General features: G+C 43.6%; 1 protein-coding gene across 1 annotated transcript in view; it reads left to right on the top strand.

Moving 5' to 3' along the window:
* Positions 1–1,708: 1,708 nt before the first annotated feature.
* MTURN (maturin, neural progenitor differentiation regulator homolog) overlaps positions 1,709–18,751 on the top strand; it is a 20,005-nt gene continuing 2,962 nt past the window's right edge. The window contains exon 1 of the mRNA XM_044419161.1: positions 1,709–2,143. Within this exon, the coding sequence (XP_044275096.1) occupies positions 1,982–2,143 (162 nt within the window). The 5' untranslated portion in view covers positions 1,709–1,981. The remainder of the gene's footprint in view (positions 2,144–18,751) is intronic.

Below are 18,751 nucleotides of genomic sequence, written 5' to 3'. Positions count from 1 at the left end.
AAAAACCAACAATATCACCAGCTGGCACAAGAACTAGAAGTTTCCACAAGCTCTACTGACCTCCCCTCATTTGCCTCCCTACTTTGATGTTGCTTGAAACAGGCCATTGCAATAATATGGTTGTTGTGTTTAAGAACATTAGGAAAAACCTGAAATGTCTGGAACTAATTAGGAACCGTGTATTTGTAATAAAATTTTGTTTTTTCTTTGCAGCGGAAATCAACGGCATTTTGAACAGCACCAAACTATCAAAGACTAATAAAGCAAGCTTGTGTTTTTGCAGAATGTTATACGCATTTGATAATGCCCAATTTGAAGAAAAAATATGTACATGCTTTATTTATAGAGAAAAAACGGTTTAGTAAGCCCCCTGCCACTTTTCAAGAGGTCCGTGGCAAAAACAGTGGAGCATTGCTAAACTGGTAAAACTCCTTTTCCTGAAGCAGGCTATGTTAACCTGAAGCACACTGCCAACTTTGCTTGAAAATCGCCAAGGAAGGAAATTCCAGCACTACCAGCCAACGTTTCCAGAGTTGAACTGCTTTTAGGAATTCCCTCCCCCACCCTTTTACTTCCCACTGAGGTGTCCTGGCTGACCCTGTCTCAACTGAGAGTAGTGTGGTGGTTGAAAGCACACTGCACTCTGCCTCCTAAGGGGCTTCCCATCAACTGTAGAAGCAACTCAGCGCTAGAACAAATTGGAGAAGTGTCCTACTGTTCTGTGTGCCCTGTAATTAGAATTTGCAGTTTTTCTCTCTCAGACAACAATTTGTCAGGATCTTGGCCAGACAACACAGTGCACTGCACATTTTAACACATTATGTTGTAGAGAAGAGCTTGCATGCTTCCTTTGTTTCTAGCAGAATACCCTACCATATAAACCAATAAACACACTCCTTGCTGGAAAAAAGGCATATGCCTTGCACTTGAACCACAGCAATTTCAGTGTGTGAATGTGAAGCTGTGATCCAATACATTCTTGACTGAAAATAAATGCCTTTAACTCAGAAGGATGTACTATGCATAACAGTGGGCTGCCAACGCATTTTCTTTTATTTTTTGCGATATGGGAGAAACCAATGAATTGGGTTTGGGATTTTACGGTTCGGTTGCAGAAGGGCACGTGGAAATGTCTGGAAACTTGAACTGCATCAAGAATACTGCCCTACACTCTTCGTGGAAATGTGAGTTTCCAAGAAACTGATTGGTTTGAGTAGGATTCAGACTACTAAACATGGACTTGAGCTTTTCCCATGCACTGGGCCGCTCTTTAATTTTCGTTGGAATCGGAAAGGCCCAACTACAGCACAATTTGATGAAGCGGGTGTGTGTTTGTGTGCAGTGCAAAAATTGGCAGAGCGGTGTGGAATTTAGATGCTCGGTTTTATGATCGTTATTTTTTTTTCTTTCTAAAGGAGGCGAAAGCTTATGCCAAGATCCTGGGATTTTATTTCGTTATTTTCGTGCAGGCGTCGGCGGGGATTAAGGGGAGGGGGGGCTTTGCAGCAGGTGGATGCGGCTAGCGGGCTGAAGGGGGAAGCCTCGGGTTTGAGGAGAAGTGGGTGGATCTCCTAGAATCCAGTAGGATCCGGCAAAATCCAGCTTTTACCCACACCCACCGAGTGACCCCCCACACAAGACAACGCAGCCGCGCTGAGCCAATGTCAGGCGGTTGCTGAACAGGGAACGGCGGCGGCAGGAGGAGGGGGAGCAGAGTGTGAGCGCGCCTGCCTTGTGTACCCGGCATGTAAACAATACATGGAAGTCGCCTAGTAATGCTAAGGCGGGGAGCAGCCCAAGGTGCCACCGGGGCGCCTGGAGCATCCCCCAACTAACCCCTTCCTTCCCCCTCACCAGCAGGGCCGGCTGCCCAGTTTCCTAGAGGGAGATCGAGGGGAGAGGAATCGGATATAGTCTCACGTTGCGGAGGAGGCGGAGGGCAGCGGGAGGAGGCTGAAGGCAGCCGCCAGGGCAGAAGAGGATGGATTTCCAGCAGCTGGCTGACGTTGCGGATAAATGGTGCTCCAACACCCCCTTCGAGCTCATCGCCACCGAGGAGACGGAGAGGAGGATGGATTTCTACGCCGATCCAGGCGTTTCCTTTTACGTTCTCTGTCCTGACAACGGCTGCGGGGACAATTTTGTAAGTAAAGTGGCGCAGGCGGGGTGGGGGGTGGGGAGAGAACCTGCCGTCTGGGGCAGCGATCGGATGGGGACGAGTTCTCGCTTTCGGTTTATGCCGCTGTTGCTTTCCTTCAGACCAGTGGTGGAGAGATGGAGGAGAGCTCTCTGCTCCCCGCTTTCGGGGGTGGGATGGGATCCTTCTAGCCTTGGCCCTCTCAGCCCTTCCCCCTTGCAGCCCCTTTGCTCTGGCTTGCTTCCTTTGGTTTGGCCAGACTTCTTTCCCATAAAAAATACCTAGTTGGATTGTCACCTGCTGCCTGCTGGGCCGGGGGCGGGGATGAACCTGAAAGGTTAAATTGTCAACTGTGAGTTTGTTACATTCACCATGGCCACCCCAGCCATAATCATTTGCCTGCAACGGATTGATTTCCCCCACAACGCACCCTGCTTCGCCCACTCCAACCGCATCTGGAAGGAGTCTCCGGCTGCTTTGCCTGTTGTCTATCTGCAGGGCATCCTTTTACACTGGTGGGCACGCAAGTGGCCCTCACTTGAGCTCTGGGACATCTAGTAACAGAAGAGTGCCTCTGAGCTTATGCAGAGGGCCTTGTGGCATGTGACTGTAGCCATCGTTAGGATGAGGAGAATTTGGGTGGGAGGGTTTCCGTAGCAGATTAGCAGTGCATCCAGCTAAGCTTGAGGGCAGACAGGGTTTCATTAGGAAGCACCATCCATGGGGACTGGCCTGGACAACCTGTGACCCTCAATCCAGATGCAGCTGCCAGAGAACCCCTGTTAGGGCAGCCTCAGACAGGTGGTAAAACTGGGAGTTCATTGAATCCCATGTTCTGCATCATGGCCATGCTGGGTTGTCTGCTTCTTTGAGAGCCGTGGAGCTTCAGGGAGGAAAGTGATGCCTCAGGTTCTCTTTTGTTTTGTAAATGTTGAGCAGACGCCACCCTTCTCCCACCCTCTCCAGGAAACGCTAGGCCTTGCAGGAGAGGGATAGAGGATGCCTGTTGTTCTTGTCTTGTGTTTACCTGGGCGGGGGCAGTGAGTGGAGCGTGGGACCACCGCAGGCTTCCCTCTCCCATCCATGGTTTGCTACGTAAGGGATCTCATTGCAGGCCTGAGTTTCCAGAGGAAAGGCACAAGGACAGAGGGGGCGGGGATCACTTCCTACAACAGAGAGTAGAAGAAGCAAGTGTTTCAGTGGGGAGGGGGTATTGTAGGAGGGGAAGGGTGGAGGAGAATGCATAGCCTAATATCTCTACTGCCGGTTGCAATAATTTGCAAATAATTTCCAAAACTGCAAAATGGAGCCTGTTCTCTGTGACCACTGGTAGGTCGGCCTGAAGGGAAAAAATGCTGGGAAGTGGGATGAGCTGAGATCAAGTGCCCACAGGTAGAGGAAGGATATTCAGAGCCTCTCTCTAGAAGCTGCTTATCTCTCTGAAATGCAGGTGCCAAACCTTGGGGGGGCAGTGGAGTTTAAGCTTCCCCCCCTTCCCTCACCAGTTAGTTTTGCTAATAGCTTGTGCTTAAATGAATAGCTATCACCTCATCCCCCCTTTCCTGCATTGGAGGTGGGCTTTTCCGGCTGTCCCAGCAAATGGAGAATGTGTATGGATAAAATGGAGTCAGGCCCTTGTCCCCTTGTAGCAGCTTCCTTTCTGTGTTCCATTTAAGCACCCTCACGGGCTGGCCTAAAACAAATAGATTTTTTACCCTACTTGGCCTGGAAAATTAAGGCGCGTGGGGGGAAGGACTGCTTCCCCCACCCTTCTTGTGTCTTGGTCATAGAGTAACCTGGTAGGTGATGGCTTTTGCTGATGGTGGCGACAGCCATCCCTCGCCTACACATTCAAGTCCAATGAAATAGTTAAATGCCTCAGAATAGTTAGAGAAATAAATGCCTCTTACTTTCCAAATTGGATGACTTAGATGAGATAGAAACATGAAGTTAAAAATGGGCTTCTTGAACCTGAGTGGTCCTATAAGGTTTGAAAGTTGGATACATGTAGAGCACTGCAGACATACATTCTTGTATGAAGGGCCCACCGTTTGTCTTCAGGGTTGACCTTTCCCTGCCACCCCTACTGTGGCAATTTGAACAACAGCAGATTAAAAGAAGCACAATTGAAAAATTATTATTGTAAAGGTATTTATAGGGTATTTGTATTCACCCCATTGCCACAGGCCTGCTGTGGGCCACTACCTCAGTTTCACTGTAAAACTCTTGTTATATAAAGTGTACTACCATGTGAGGACTGCATTTGTGACCATGACCCAGAGGCCACGTAACACCTGGGACCCCAGCTGAAGCACAGATAAATCCTGCATTTTGTTCTGCTTCCGTTTTAGGTCATTAATTAGAATTATATTTCTCCTTTCCTTCAGGGAACCCAAGGCGGTATGTTTACGGTCCCCTTCTTGGCTGTATCCTCATAACAGGAAGCCAGTGTGGTGTACTAGTTAAGAGGATGGGACTGAGACTCCCGCAATCCGGGTTCTAGTCCCTACTCAGCCGCGGAGCTCACTGGCGCCAAAGAGTCTCAGCCCGCCTACCTGAAATGGTGGTTTTTGTAAAGATAAGGTTCAGAGGGTTGGAGAATAATGCAAGCTGCCTTGAGTTCCTTGAAAAGAAAAAAGGCAGGATATAACTATAATAAATAAATAAACAACCCAGTTAGGTTAGTTACACTGAGAGACAGTGTGTGGCCCAAGGTCACCTGCTGAGTTGCATGGTTTAGCAGGGATTTGAACCTGGATCTCCCCACTGGTTCTTATTATGCTCTTCAATTCCTGGTTGTCCTCTAAAGGGCTGATCTTGGATAATGAAGAAGCTGACATAATGAATACAAAGAATTTAGGAATCGGAGAACCAGTATGATATAATATTGCAGTGGTGCTGACAATTCCTATAACCTCTGGCCTTGTTGGCTGCCACTGTTGGGAGACTGAGTCCAACAACACCTGGGAAAATGGAGTCTGGCAATGTCTGGAGGGCAGCAGGCTCCCTGCCCTATATTGGAGAGAATGTGGGACCTGGGGTGGTAAGGGCCGGGGGGACATTGATTAGGAACATAGCAGTTACCTTATACTGGGCCAGACATTTGGTTCCCTGCCAATAATGTTTTCCACTGACTGGCAGATGCTCTTCAGGGTTTCTGGCAGAGTTTTTCCTGCCTTGCTTGTAGAAGTCATGGATCAAACTTCAGGACTTATATATGGAAATCAGACCCTTTTCCAAGAAGTTCACTTGGTGGCCTTGGGAGAGATATTATCATTCAGCCTCATTGTATCTCATAGAGTTGCAATGAGGAACAGGTGAATGATCTCAGATATGCGTTATGAGATAAATAATAGACTAAAGGGAGAAACTCTGTAAAATATAGTAGCAAATACAGAGTCTTTGCGAACAGTTCTTGTAACAATAAGAGTTTCATATGGTGCCAGGGAGGGGGGACATGAATAGAAGATTCCTCCCACATCTTTGGGCTTTGCTTTTTAGCGCAGATTGAGACCTTGCCAATTATCCTAGCCTAGTTTTTAGAACTAATTCCCAAAGAGATGAGGTACTCATGTGCATGTCTGTGGAATTAGGTAATTTTTTTCAAGTCCTGGATAGTATTCTCAATTATGTCAGGGCTTTTGCAGGGCAATAGCAGAAAGCAAGTACAAATGTTACTGCATTGATAATGGCATCATAATGTATAGTTCTATTTAATGGGCTGTGCTTTGTGAAGTTAAGTTGAAATTTTTGCAGCTGTAGCTCTGCTTAATGGAAACCAACCTTCACCTGATTTCTGTATGAACTAGGACTTCACACTCAGCTAGGTTTGCTATTTTTTGAAATTATGTTTTTTTTAAAGGGAGGAACTAGTGAATAGACCTTTGAGCATCAGAGTTCATTGCATACATCAATGAAGCCTGAAATTGGAGGCCAGTGCCATTTTTGTGGGTGCAGTGGTGGAGTCTAGTAATTTTTGGCAAGTCCAGTGGACTCTGGCAAAAACCTGGTGCCCTCCAGGAACTGTACTATAATTCCTATAATTCCTGACTGTTGGTCATGCTAACTGGGGCTCATGGGAGCTCTGGTATGAAACAGCCCTGGGGGACTGGCTTATCTAACCCTGCTTTTACCGCCTATAATATTTTTTAAAAAACCAAGAAGAGAAAAAACAGCTTTGTTCAGTGCATTTCTGGATATTTCTGGAGCTGTTTTAAAGCAAAAAAAAAACCCAAACCCAGCCACATTTTGTTTGGACTGGCAAACAATCTTATATTCAGCAGTTGATTATTTTAATGTAAGGGCTGCTTCATGCATTGTTTCTTAAAAGGTACAGATGTGAAGACCTTTGTCTAGGTGCTGATTCACATCATAGTTTTTTAAGCTCATAGAAGGCTGCCTGATCCCAGGTTAGACCATGGGTCTGTTTAACCCAGTATTTTAGACATGGACCAGCTGTGGCTCTGTAGGATTGCTTCCTAGTCCTGCGTGAAGATACAGGGAACAAAATTTAGGACCTCTGTATGGAAAGCACATCATCTGTCATTGAGCTAAGGCCTCCTTTTCATTGGAAATTGGGCAGAATTACCTAGTGCTGCAAATGCTTTGTGCATGTTTACTTATTATTAGATTTTTATTTATTAAATGTATATCCCACTTTTTTCTTACAGACTCAAAGCGGCTTACTTAATTCTCCTCCTGCTACTCTCAATCTTATCCCTACAACAGCAACTTGGTGAGGTACTTGGGCTGAGAGTTGTGACTGGCCCATAGTCATCCAGTTGTCTCCATGGCTGAGCAGGGTCTGTTACCTAGGTCACCTTAGTTCCAGTCCCTCTCTCTTAAGCACTACACCACTCTGTCTCTAAAATGTGTCCAAAATGTTGCTTAAACATTGCATACATGCAGCACCTTTGAGCTGATTCACACCTGCAAGTTCACCACTTGTTATTCCCAGCTTGGAATTTGTGGAGCAGCCCTGTTTCTCCCCGGTCCTCCTTCTCTTTTCACATTGCACACCAGTTCTGGTGCAGAGATCCTGGTTTTCATTAACAGAGGTCTTGAATTCTTCCATTGCATTGCTGCATAAACCAGGATAAGATGCAAGTTTAGATTCCGATCTTAATATACTGGCTTGTTAAATAACATGAAGCTAGAGTTCCCTGGTTTGGATGCAAGCCAGGATTTTGCATCCGCTGTGTCAGACTGTGGCTTTTTGAAATCATGAATGAACATTTAAACATGGCCACTGGCTCACCGCTGAGGCTATATTTGTAATATCCCTTTTCTCTAGTTTTGACACCACTTCTTATTTACTTTTGAGAACCTAGTTGCTACTTACCAATACTTTGCATTCCAATATTTTCTCTATTATTCTTCTTTTCTTACTTTTTGTGCTGGTTGATTACCTTTTATTTTTTCTTGTTTCTGTTTCCCATACAGTTACACTGTAGTAGCTTGTTTATTTATGTGTTTATTTCTGTGGCACCATCAATAAGTTTGGCTCTTTACAGAGTGCAAAAGAACACAACCTCTATTCTGAGTTCACAGTACAGCAGAAGGATGTAGTTGATTCAGTTTTGTGTGCCAACACAACTGTCTTGCCGCTACCCTACCTTTTGCATCAATTGCTCACCCTGGCCTCTACTTTTACTTTCACTTTCACCATTCTTTCCTCTTAGATGAAACAGAAACACCTGGTGTGGGTGAGGCTGCCAAGAAGTGCAGTAGCGGGAAGTGCAGGCACTCAACAGGACAGCCCTCATAACCGTGCCTCAAAGAAGAGTCCAGCATGCAGGCGGCTAGGTTGATCCATACCAACAAACCAATTCTGGCAGTTTTCATAACAAGCCTTTATTAAATTTATTGGGTCCCAGTTGCCCATTCAAGGCAAAGTTAGCCCAAAATGTTTCGCATTATTACTGAGAAAATAATGTGTTTCTCACATGGTAGCTGTGGAAAGTCCTGTGGGAAAATGACATTCTGCACAGAGTATGTGGTACATGACATAATTATCCCTGCCAATTGGAAAATGCTGGTGCTGTATCCCTGTGACCCTGAGTCCAGTACATCTTCACTGGCAAGAGAGTGTAGTCAATGCCACCTCTGTCTTGTTAGAATAAACCATGTGTGAACTACTGCTTGCACACAGCTGCTTTTAAAAATGTTTTAGTTCCTTGGAGCAGTAGCAGTCTCTTCCACTTCAGGATGTCCAAAAAGTACTTTTGAACATGTGAAAAGTACCTCTTCCCTGTTATGGTGTAACCCACAAAGCAGCCTCCTTGCATGGGAAAGGAGACAAAAGCTTTATTTTTCAGGGGAAAACAAACTCTTCTAGGCTCGAGCAGGTCAAGATCTATGACTTGGAAACAGAGTTGGACTCGAGCGCATAATAATCCACTGGATGCAGACATGAAGCATCTGTGTGTGAATCTAGGTGAGAGTCTGGCTGAACAGTCTCCTGGGTGCTATGAGTAATGCCTGCCAGAGAGACCAGCAGAGCAGGACACAGTGAAGGGAGAAAACTGGCTCTGTCTCTTTGTTTTTTCAGTAGCTCCCACCACCTCTCTGCCTTAAACAGAAGATTACATTTCCCCGGGCCCAGCAGCAATCAGGCATGGCTGGGCTGGGAGTGAATGGCAAGGTTATTGGCAGAGGTGAATTAGCTGGAGCATGTTTCTCCTCTGTACTTGCAGCTTTTGCCTGACTCTCCTTACTATGCTGTTTAGGTATCATGTGCTTCCTCCTGTCCAGACACATTAATGAAGCTAAGCAAGCTTGGGTGTGATCAGTGCCTGGATAGGAGACTGTCAGGACCCCCATGTATAAGCCCCCTTGAGTTCCACAGTGAAAGCAAGGCAGGATGTAGCATTGTTATTAGCATGTAGTTAATGCAGTATTATTTTTAACATGTATGTTCTACCTTATACGCTAAAAAGCCATCAAGTCTGTCCTCAGTAATGTAATAATCCAACTAATAACCAAAATAATAAGGTTGGATATTGGCCATTGCTGCCCCAACTTAGCTGTGCGCTTGCCTTGGGTTAGGTGGCTTGTTACTTCAGAAGAGGGCAGTGTCTGTTTCCAGACTGCAGAAACAATAGCATGTGCTGATTTTCTTTGTTAAGTGTGCGGTGGCTACAGAGTAGAGCTAGAGCTACTGGACACGCAATTGACTCAATTTGCCATCATCTAGAAAGGTTGCTTGAATGTATGATCTGCTTCTATGGACAAGAATTTTGTGTGGAAGTGACACCAGGTGGTGTGAATGCCCGCTGTAGCTTAGATAATGTTTGATGTGATGGATGATTCACCCCAAGCAAACCAATCCTCAATGTGCAAGCCAATGAATGATGGAAACATGCACCTGAACTTTTATTAAGATCATCATTCCATAATGGACTGCTGAGAGTCTTTTTTGGCATTTATTTCCAGCTCTGGAGGTCAGTTCCTCTAGTGGTTTTCTCAATCACTGTCAGGCCTTGTTTTTGTGGAGGAATTACTAGGAGTAGCAGTGAACTGCTTTGTTGGTCTACTCAGAAGTAACTTGCATTGCATTCAGTGGCTCTTACTTGCAGGATTATAGGCTAAGGGAACTTCCAGACCCTTCGGCCTCCTGGTGCTCACAGTTAGTTGCAGCCTCCTCCTCCTCCATCTCCCCCTCCTTCTTCAGTATATACACCCAGGCATATACATCATTACTTATTTTATTATTTTTAACAAATACAACTGTATTAACTCTTTCTGCAACAAAACAGTACATATTTCCAGCTAATTGTGTTTAGCAGCAGAAGCAAACTCCATTTTATTCCTGTAGTCGCAGTGGTGTCATGCTTCAGATGAGTTGAAAATGCACAACTGCACATGCTCAGGGTATTTTTTTTTATCTGGGTTGGCAAAAAGTAGTTTCTTCGGATTTTTTGTTCTAACATAATAGGCATGTAGAAGCATTTGGAAAATAGGGAATGGCAGGGAAAAGAGAAGGTAAATGATAATTGAGTGCTTCCCAGCTGAAGTAACACACAATACCATTGAAAGGGTCCCCTTCCACTCATAAAACTGTTATGTTCAGGTTCTAAAATTACCAAAATGCATTATTGGTTGGACTACAATATCCATGGTTGGGTGAAGATGGGAACAGTCCAATGCACCTGGAATCACCAGCTTGGGAAAAGCAGTTGGAGAAACCAGTTATAAGGTATAAAACTATGTCCACAACAGTTCAGCCTTGGATCCATTGAAAAGGTTAATTTATCTGAATTTCAGCTGGCCTTTAAAAATGTCACATTTGAAAGATCTGTGTCTTTAAGATTTGTGTCAGTGTCACTTTAGAATGCTTCAAGAAATGTCAGATCTTTCTCTCCCAAGACTGACTTCAGAAAATCCAGAGCAAATGGCTGGAGTGAAATTGTATTGAACTAATAGTTCCCATACTTCAAAACTAACATTGCTTTAGATCTTAAGGATTCTTTCAATCATAAGATATACACATCTAGCAAGGTCTTTGTAGGTCTGAGAATTAGCCTGGGCCTGATGCTGCAGGCAAAGAGCTTCTCTTATACCAGCCAGCATTTGCACTTTTACAAGGTTGTTTGGCACAGTATCCCCATCTGGTTCTCTATGGTGTTCTGGACACTTGATTTTAATGCACAGCCATCTCTTTCCCTATTGTGGCTTCTGGATGTCACTGCCATCCATCTTTTTAAATGGCACCCAGTGGATAATCTGTAAATCATTAATACGTGATATGTTGAGTTTTCCAGCCTGCCTTCAGCCCCATCCTACGTTTTCTCCAAGGAATTCAGAGCAGCATAGGTTGAATGTATTTTGTTGCAACATCTGATGAAAGTATGGTGATACTGAGAGATAATGACATACCTAAGCCTATGCAGTGAGTTCCAAACCTTTAATAACTTTCCTGCTAAATGGATTTTTTTTAAACTTTTTCACAGAAGCTCCAACATTTCCCACTTTCTCTTCTTCAGATTTTGCCCTCAATGATTTAGAATGTTTGTGAACCTTTCAAAGCAACATGAAGACTTGGACAATGTGAGCTTACAGATATTGACATGATCAGATAAGTTTTTAGCCTGCCCATGTAGCAGTTTCATTTGGAGGCAACCTCAGATTCAGTGAGCATGTTGATGGCAATGCATTTGACACAGTAAATCACATAAAAGTATACAGCAAACTGGCAGATGTAAGAACTGAAAGGTATTCAATATTTATACAGTTGATAAAATAGTGTATTATTAACTTTCCAAGCTTAAACATTGATACACTCATACTTGTCCCGAGAATGTAATTTTGTGGATATAGAGACATTTCCTTAAGAGTACAAAACAGATAAATCTGAAACTATCAGATGTCCAGGCACTATCCCTTTTCTGGCAGGTAATATTTTGAACGAACAATGGAAGGCTGAGTTATCTAAAGAAGTGTACAAATGTCAATTATGTGTAATATTTGTATGGTGTTTTCTGTACTGTATCTTTGTGCAGAATCTCTGGCATCATTGCGCAGTTCACAAAGAAAATCCTTGCAATGAAACTGGCAGCATTGTCAACTTAGAGAGGCCTGCTTAAGAGAAGGATATGATTGAATAAAGAGAACTCAGAACTTCCAGCTGAGAAGAAACCTTTAAGCTATCAGGGAACTGTCTTGTCTTAGTTTTCAGGGAGGAAAGAAAACACTGGATATGGGTGTGCAGTATTATTTTTCTTAAGTTAAACATGTTTGTTTCTGTATTTATTTGTTTTATCCTCCTGCCTTTCTTGCAAGGAGCATATCAAGCTTTCCCCTCCACTCCATTTTGTTCGCACAAAAACCCTCGGAGGTGGGCCAGACTCCGTGAGCTTCATTGGCTGAGCAGGCATTTGAACCCTCGATCTGTTTAGTTCTCCTCCAACATTCTAATCCAGCCTGCTCTGACCTGGTGACAGTCCCTCAGATGTGTTGGACTTCATGTTCCATCATTACCAGCCAGCATGATGGGAGTTAGAATCCAAGACAACTGGAGGGTGTCAGCCAGCTGGAGAAGGTGGCTGAAGCCCAACATCCCCTGGTAGCACTTTAATCTTGTAGAGTGAATTTACCTTCTCCAAAAGGGAAGAACTTTTTTCTGTTCTTCCAGCCATGTCGTACCTGCATAGATGGATCTAACGTTTTCCTTTGTGAATTTGCTATGAATGAAGCTAAAACCCCTCACACATATTCCTGCTGGAGTCAAACAAGGCAGAGAGTACAACGGGCCCTGAGGATTGGAAAATATTTCAAAGTGCGGAGTTGTCGCATTCTTTTCTATAACGGCTCCTGCACCTTTCAGATTTGCATGCACAGGAAAACTTCAGGTACATCTGGGCTTATGACTTGCATGGCCAGCTTTGTTCTCTGGCAGAGCTCTGCATCTTTAGCAACCTACAGAAATAGGCCAAATTAAGCCAGCGAGGCCATGGGAATAAGTGTCCCCTTCCAGCAAGGAGAAGGCTGCCCTGCCTACAAAGCAGGTACTATTAAGGAGTACAGGAATTCCAAAACCAAAAATACGCAGGTAGCACCAATGGCAACAGGCCCCTACCTAAAAATGGTATTTTGTGCAACTTGTTAAAGGCACTTGAGGAATAGCTGTATACTCTATCCCAGGCTTCCCCAAACTGGTGCCCTCCAGCATCCATACTGGCTGGGGAATGACAGGAATTGGGATCAACACATCTGAAGGGCTCCAGCTTGAGGAAGGCTGTGGTGATAAATCTGGCAGCCTTAATTTATGTGAGAGAAGTACCCGATTCTGACCTGCAAAGCTGCACTAGGCCCAGCATGGCATGGCAGACATGTCACTGAGGCAACGTAAATATACTATTTGGAAAAAACACCACATTGGTTCTAGGTATCATCTAACAAGACCCCAATGCTGTTCCATGAAATCCCAGAGGATCTCTTGTAGAGCCCAGGAATTATCTGTAGATGCAGCATTGTCCTTTGGATTGCAGGGTAATCAATATTCTTCTCCACTTAAACTAGACACCAAAAAAGAAAGGGTTTCTTTGCATTATTATGTGCTAATGATACGGCTTTGCTATCATATGCTCAATTAGGCAGAAAAGATCTCCAGAATGAAATGAGTATCTTTTTATGCTAGATAGCCCCTTGGAAATTGAAGCCTGGACACAAGTGGCAGTGAGGTATCAGAAAGTGGACTAGCTAAGTTTTTAAAATATTTGTGGTCATGTATAATAAAATCTATAGTATGCATCCACATTGAAGCAAAACCTATAAAGTAAGGGTGCTCATAGATATTTGTGCATCAGATGCTTTAATTTATTGTTGATTTATTGAGAATAACTTTGAATGGCCCCAAAGTGATAATACAATTTTAAAAAATCAGTCCCTGACACGGCCCAGATAATTTCAGTTGCCTCAGCATGGTTAGAAATTCAAGAGTAAAGGATGGAGTATCATACTTCATCACTTTCCTCCCCATCCCATGTGTGTACATTCGCCTTGCTTGCCTTTTCATAGCTCGTTGTGGTTCTGCTTTAAATCTGCACTGGCATTCTTATGAACCAATTTTGCTGACTATTTCCAAATTGTCTTCTAAGTAGTGACATGGCTTTTCCAACACGTTTTAAGTTGGGAAATTTTCTGGGGAAAAGGCCTATCTAAATAAACATGCTTGAGGTCTGGGATGGGTAGAAAGTACTTCTCCAGATGTTTTGGACTTTGGCTCCCAGCATTCCTGCTGTGCCAGCAAGGGCTTCTGGGAGCTGAAGTTCTAGACATCTGGAGATACACCTTCTGACCTCCTCTGCTCAGTTTGCATAGGAAATTTTTCTGATGCTCTAGGACATGTTTATTTTGCTTGTATTTAGTAAAGAAAGATTTTAAAAGGATCTCATTTATTTTTCTTCCAGTACCCCTCAAATTTTTGCTATCAAGTTATCTCCAACTTAAGGTGACCCTGTGAATGAATGCCCCCCAGAATATCCTGCTTAGCTTTTGTAAACTCAGCCCCTCAATATTTGGCCTGAAATAGTTGAGCAGAACAAAATATCAAAAGACACTTAATGTGATTTAAACACTATATTATGTAGAAAAAATGTCACAATACTAGTAAAAAAATACAGACAATGGCATGCACTTCCATAATACTGTTTAAATTTAATAGAAAACATAGTGGAAATGGTGACACACAAATAAAATCTTAGTAATGCAAAGAACTGCGCACAATCTGCTTGACAATGACTCATCTACAACTTTGAAACTGTCAGGCTAAGTCATATATTTGAAAGTGTTACCAGTGATCTTACAAAATGGAAAGACATGCTTAGAAAAATAAAATACTGAAAACATTTCCATTTCAGGAAAATTTCCCTTTGCATTACTGCTCCAAACATAGTGCAAACCAGTGGTGGATTGACTGTAACAATGGTGGATTGGAAGTAAGCATAGCTAGCACCCCGACCCAGCAAATCGTTAAGGATGCCTTGCTCCAAAAGTGGGAGGGAGTGCTCAGCAAGCCATTGATTGGACAGCACACAGCCTGCATGGGCTGGTCTTTAGTGGTTTTTGTTGATCTGGTAATCTAGGAGGTTGGGTAGGCGTGTTTTTGTTTTGCTTTATTTTTATTTTGGGACTTTTTTATAGAGTTAGGTGATCACTTGAATATGTATGATCTGGTGCACCGCAGAAGTACTTTCACATAGTTCCTTTTTTAACACAGTTTCTTTGCTATTTGGATATTGGCCTGAGGCTGGAAATGGTCCTTTCACTTTCCTTCCACTTTCTAGTTCAGCCTTCCTTAGCCTTCCACTTGTTTTGGACTCCCATAACATTCAGTCAGGATGGGTTACAGTGAAGAATTCTGGGAGTGAGATGCCTAAATATCTGAGGGGTGTTTGGTCGAAGAAAGCATTTTAGCTGGTTAGCTGAGATGTTTCATGTTCAAAATAATATATGAATTAAATATAACTTGACACCCATCTCTCCTTGTTGGACATTCTTCCCGTGGCTAAGAGACAGTCTTTTTGCATTTCCAAAGCACTATGCCATGTCCTTACAGAAAAAAGAGGTATTCAGATTTGTCCTGCTTTGAACTATTCAAAGCCAAGATCTATGTCAAGATGCTCTTGACATTGAAGTCTGGGGCTACTGTTATTTGATATCTTGAAGTAGTTCAAAACAAGCTCTTGAGATTTTTGGCTTAGCTTCCCATGTAATTACTTGCTTTCTTCCTAGGCTGGGATATGCAATCAGCAGAATCAGTCAAAGGTCTTTCTCTGATAAAGCTTTTTCTAGATTGTACTACTCCAGACTAAATTGGGTTGGTGGGGTTGCTGTGACTAAGTTACCAAAATAGCAGATTAGAGGCAATCTTATCTATGACACAGTATTTTTCATGGAGGCACATTCAGACATACACACACACCAGTGTGCCCCTTGAGATGGCACAGTCCTCAGAAAGCTGTATTTCTTTATTCTTGATTGTATCAACAAGCCCATAATACTGACACTGGTATTGCAGAAAAGAGGTTAGGGAGGTGTGTTTTTGTTTTGACTCTTGAAAAGAAATGGTTGGTTTTGTGTTTTTATCATAAGGAATCTTTTTACAAATGTGCTTATTTAACAAGCCTTTCAAAAAGGAACTTTGGACTTGGCCCCGCTTAAATCTGCCTACCCAGGGAGAAAACCGTGCAGCTATTTTTATGGATGATTTCCGACCCTGATGCAGAGAGGGGTAATATTTTTCAGCAACCTCAGATGCTGTAAGCCAATTTTAGCGTCCTGTTTCAGGACTTGAGGAACTAAGTTGTATCTGAAAGTGTCTGTAAGAATCCAGGGCAATACGTGTGACTGTATTAAGATGGTGGTTGCATGCTGATCCCACCACCTAGTAAAGTTTAAACATGATGACCAGTCTTGTGCATGCTGCAAGCTTTGTTGACATCACAGTTTATTCATTTGACCATATCCTGGAAAAAGTATGATATGTGGGATGCTTCCAGATAAAGCGTTTTATCAATGCATCACCCGGCCTCATTCATAGACTTTCACAAGGGTTTCAGATGTAATCTTCTTTTAACCCTATGTTTTCACACTACTACTTCCGTCTTTCTTATTGTGCAGAATTGGTTAAGGAGAAACAATGGAATCACCATGCAAGGCCTTCTGGCCGGATCTTTTGCTTGGAAATACCAGTAGTTAAAACCAAGAATAATGAACTGTTTTGATCAGGGTGAGCAATCTTAGGTGGTCCAAAGGCCAGTTTTCAGCCCCAGACTTTTCCAGTGGTTCCACACTTCTCACTGTACCACCTACAGAGACAAAAAAAATAGTGACAAACTACTGCAAAGACTCAGAATTACCCGAAAATGAGCTAAATTGGGCACTTCTGAGCTTCCATAGCACTTTGTCATCAAATTTCATCAGCTGATTTTTACCTCTGAACTACCAATTTTCAGCAGTATTGGAGCTGCAGTTGGAGGCGGGGTTTACACTCAGGGCCTTGGGGGTCCATATGCTGCTCCCCCCCCCCCCCGGTCTTGATGCCCATCAGAGATGCTTTGGAAGATGAACCATCCCAGCGAGCATCTCTAACAGGGCAACTGCCGTTCTGTAGCTCTGGAACCTGCCCATACTCTCAGATTTCAATGTTGAGGTCATAGCTGAGTGGCAGAGCATTTGGGCTTCCTCAGCAGTGGCACCCCAACTCTGGAATCAGCTCCCCAGTGAGGTTTGCTTGACGCCTTCTCTTCATTCTTTTTGGCACCAAGCAAAGACCATTTATCCACCTGATATTTTAATTGTTAAGACAATTTTAGTGGTTTTCGTGAAGTTTTATAATGGTGCTTGGTTATTTGATTGCTGGATTTTGCTGTTGTATCATTTGTTTATTTTAATATTACCTTTTTAAATTGTATATTCTACCATCTTGTAACCTGTTCTGGGAGCCTTTCATGTCTAATGAGGCAGGATATAAATTCAGTAAATAAATGCATGCATGTCATGCAGAAGGTCCCAGTTCAGCCCCTGGCAGCTCCAGCAAAATGATCTGTTAGCAGCTCATGGAAAAGACCTTCTCTGCTCAGGCCCCAGGAGAACCTGTTCCAGTCAGAGCAGACCCCACTGGTCTAGATCAATATTTCCGTTTTCAGCTTCAGCTCCCATTGGTTGAGCTGGTAGGCCAGTGGGAACTGAAGTCCAAAATACCTGGAGAACACAAAGTTAGGTGAGGCTAGTTGGACAAACAGACTGACCTTTCCTCAGGCAGGTTCCTTAGTACCTCTAGAAGCACTTGAATGCATGACCAGGGTGTTCAGGTTGGTTTCACTGGGGCCCACCTAATTATTTTTCCGTTTCCAGGCAAACTTTAAAAAAAAAGAATTCCCCTTTTAAACTTACAGGCTAAATCTTCTGTTTTGCCAGGGTTGCCACTGCTACAGTTTGCTTTTTCTGTTCTCCTACTTTGAAAGATTCTGTAAGGTGAAGCAACTACTGGAAGAAAGATGCCACTTCTATTTTCAGGAGAAATATGTCTGCTGGATAGATGTACTTATTAATTACATTTTCAGTCTCCCTTTCTTTCACAGAGCATCAGTTAGTGCACATGCATCCTGCGTCTCCTGTTTTATCAGCACACAATCCTGTTAGGTGGACCAGGCTGAAAATAACAATTGTCTCATGTAGGATCTGAACCCTGATCCTAGTCCAGCATCTGTCCACTGCACCTCACTGCCTCTGCTCTGTCCTGGCAAATCCTGCTAAAAAGCCAGTGTGTTACTTAATTGTCTCCCTTAATCTGCATCCTGCTTTCTTAGTCTGAAAGAGGATAAACATGGCTAGGCCAGAATTCTAATTATGTTTTGTCCTGGACAAACTGCATGTGAAATACATCTGAAATAAAAGCTGTGGAAGGAATTAAAAATGGACGTGATGATGGGATTATGCCTAATAGAGTAAGCAAAATTTCAGACAAGCACTAAAAATGCCACAGTGATCCTGGTAGAAGTAATATTATAATCACTATATTACTTACCTAGCTGGTGAATTAGCATGAACCTTTAGGTGATGCTCACCAAGACATCAGTGGGATTAGGAGCAAGGCTGCACACAGAAGAAAATCTCCTCATGTATGCAATGATGATGAGGAGGAGGAGAAGAAGAAAGTGCAAAACCCAGAATATTTTCACATTTCCTTTAATGCACACTGCAGACCTAAGCATGTGGCGGAAACAGGAACAGAATTCAGCTACAGAGACACTGCGCAGTATACAATTCAATGGTGGTCTCCACTGTGCTGGAATTTCTGGGTTTTAACCTGCTCCTCCTTGCACCCCTCTATAGATCACTTGACTGAGTTGTTGAGTCCCTGGTCTGAGGGATCCCCAGATGATCCCCAGCGGCTTTCGATACCATCGACCATGGTATCCTTCTGGATAGGCTAGCGGGATTGGGGGTTGGGGGCACTGCTTTGCAGTGGTTCCGCTCCTATCTCAATGGCCAATTCCAGAAGGTGGTGCTGGGGGACTGTGGCTCTGGGCCATGGCAGCTATGCCATGGGGTTCCGCAGGGGTCCATTTTGTCCCCCTTGCTATTCAACATCTACATGAAACCGCTGGT

This window comes from Varanus komodoensis, unplaced genomic scaffold (genome assembly GCF_004798865.1).
Source record: "Varanus komodoensis strain SLA01 unplaced genomic scaffold, ASM479886v1 scaffold10, whole genome shotgun sequence".
NCBI classification, from domain to species: Eukaryota; Metazoa; Chordata; class Lepidosauria; order Squamata; family Varanidae; genus Varanus; species Varanus komodoensis.
Note: the sequence above shows the minus strand (reverse complement) of the source record. Positions and strands in the feature narration are given on the sequence as shown.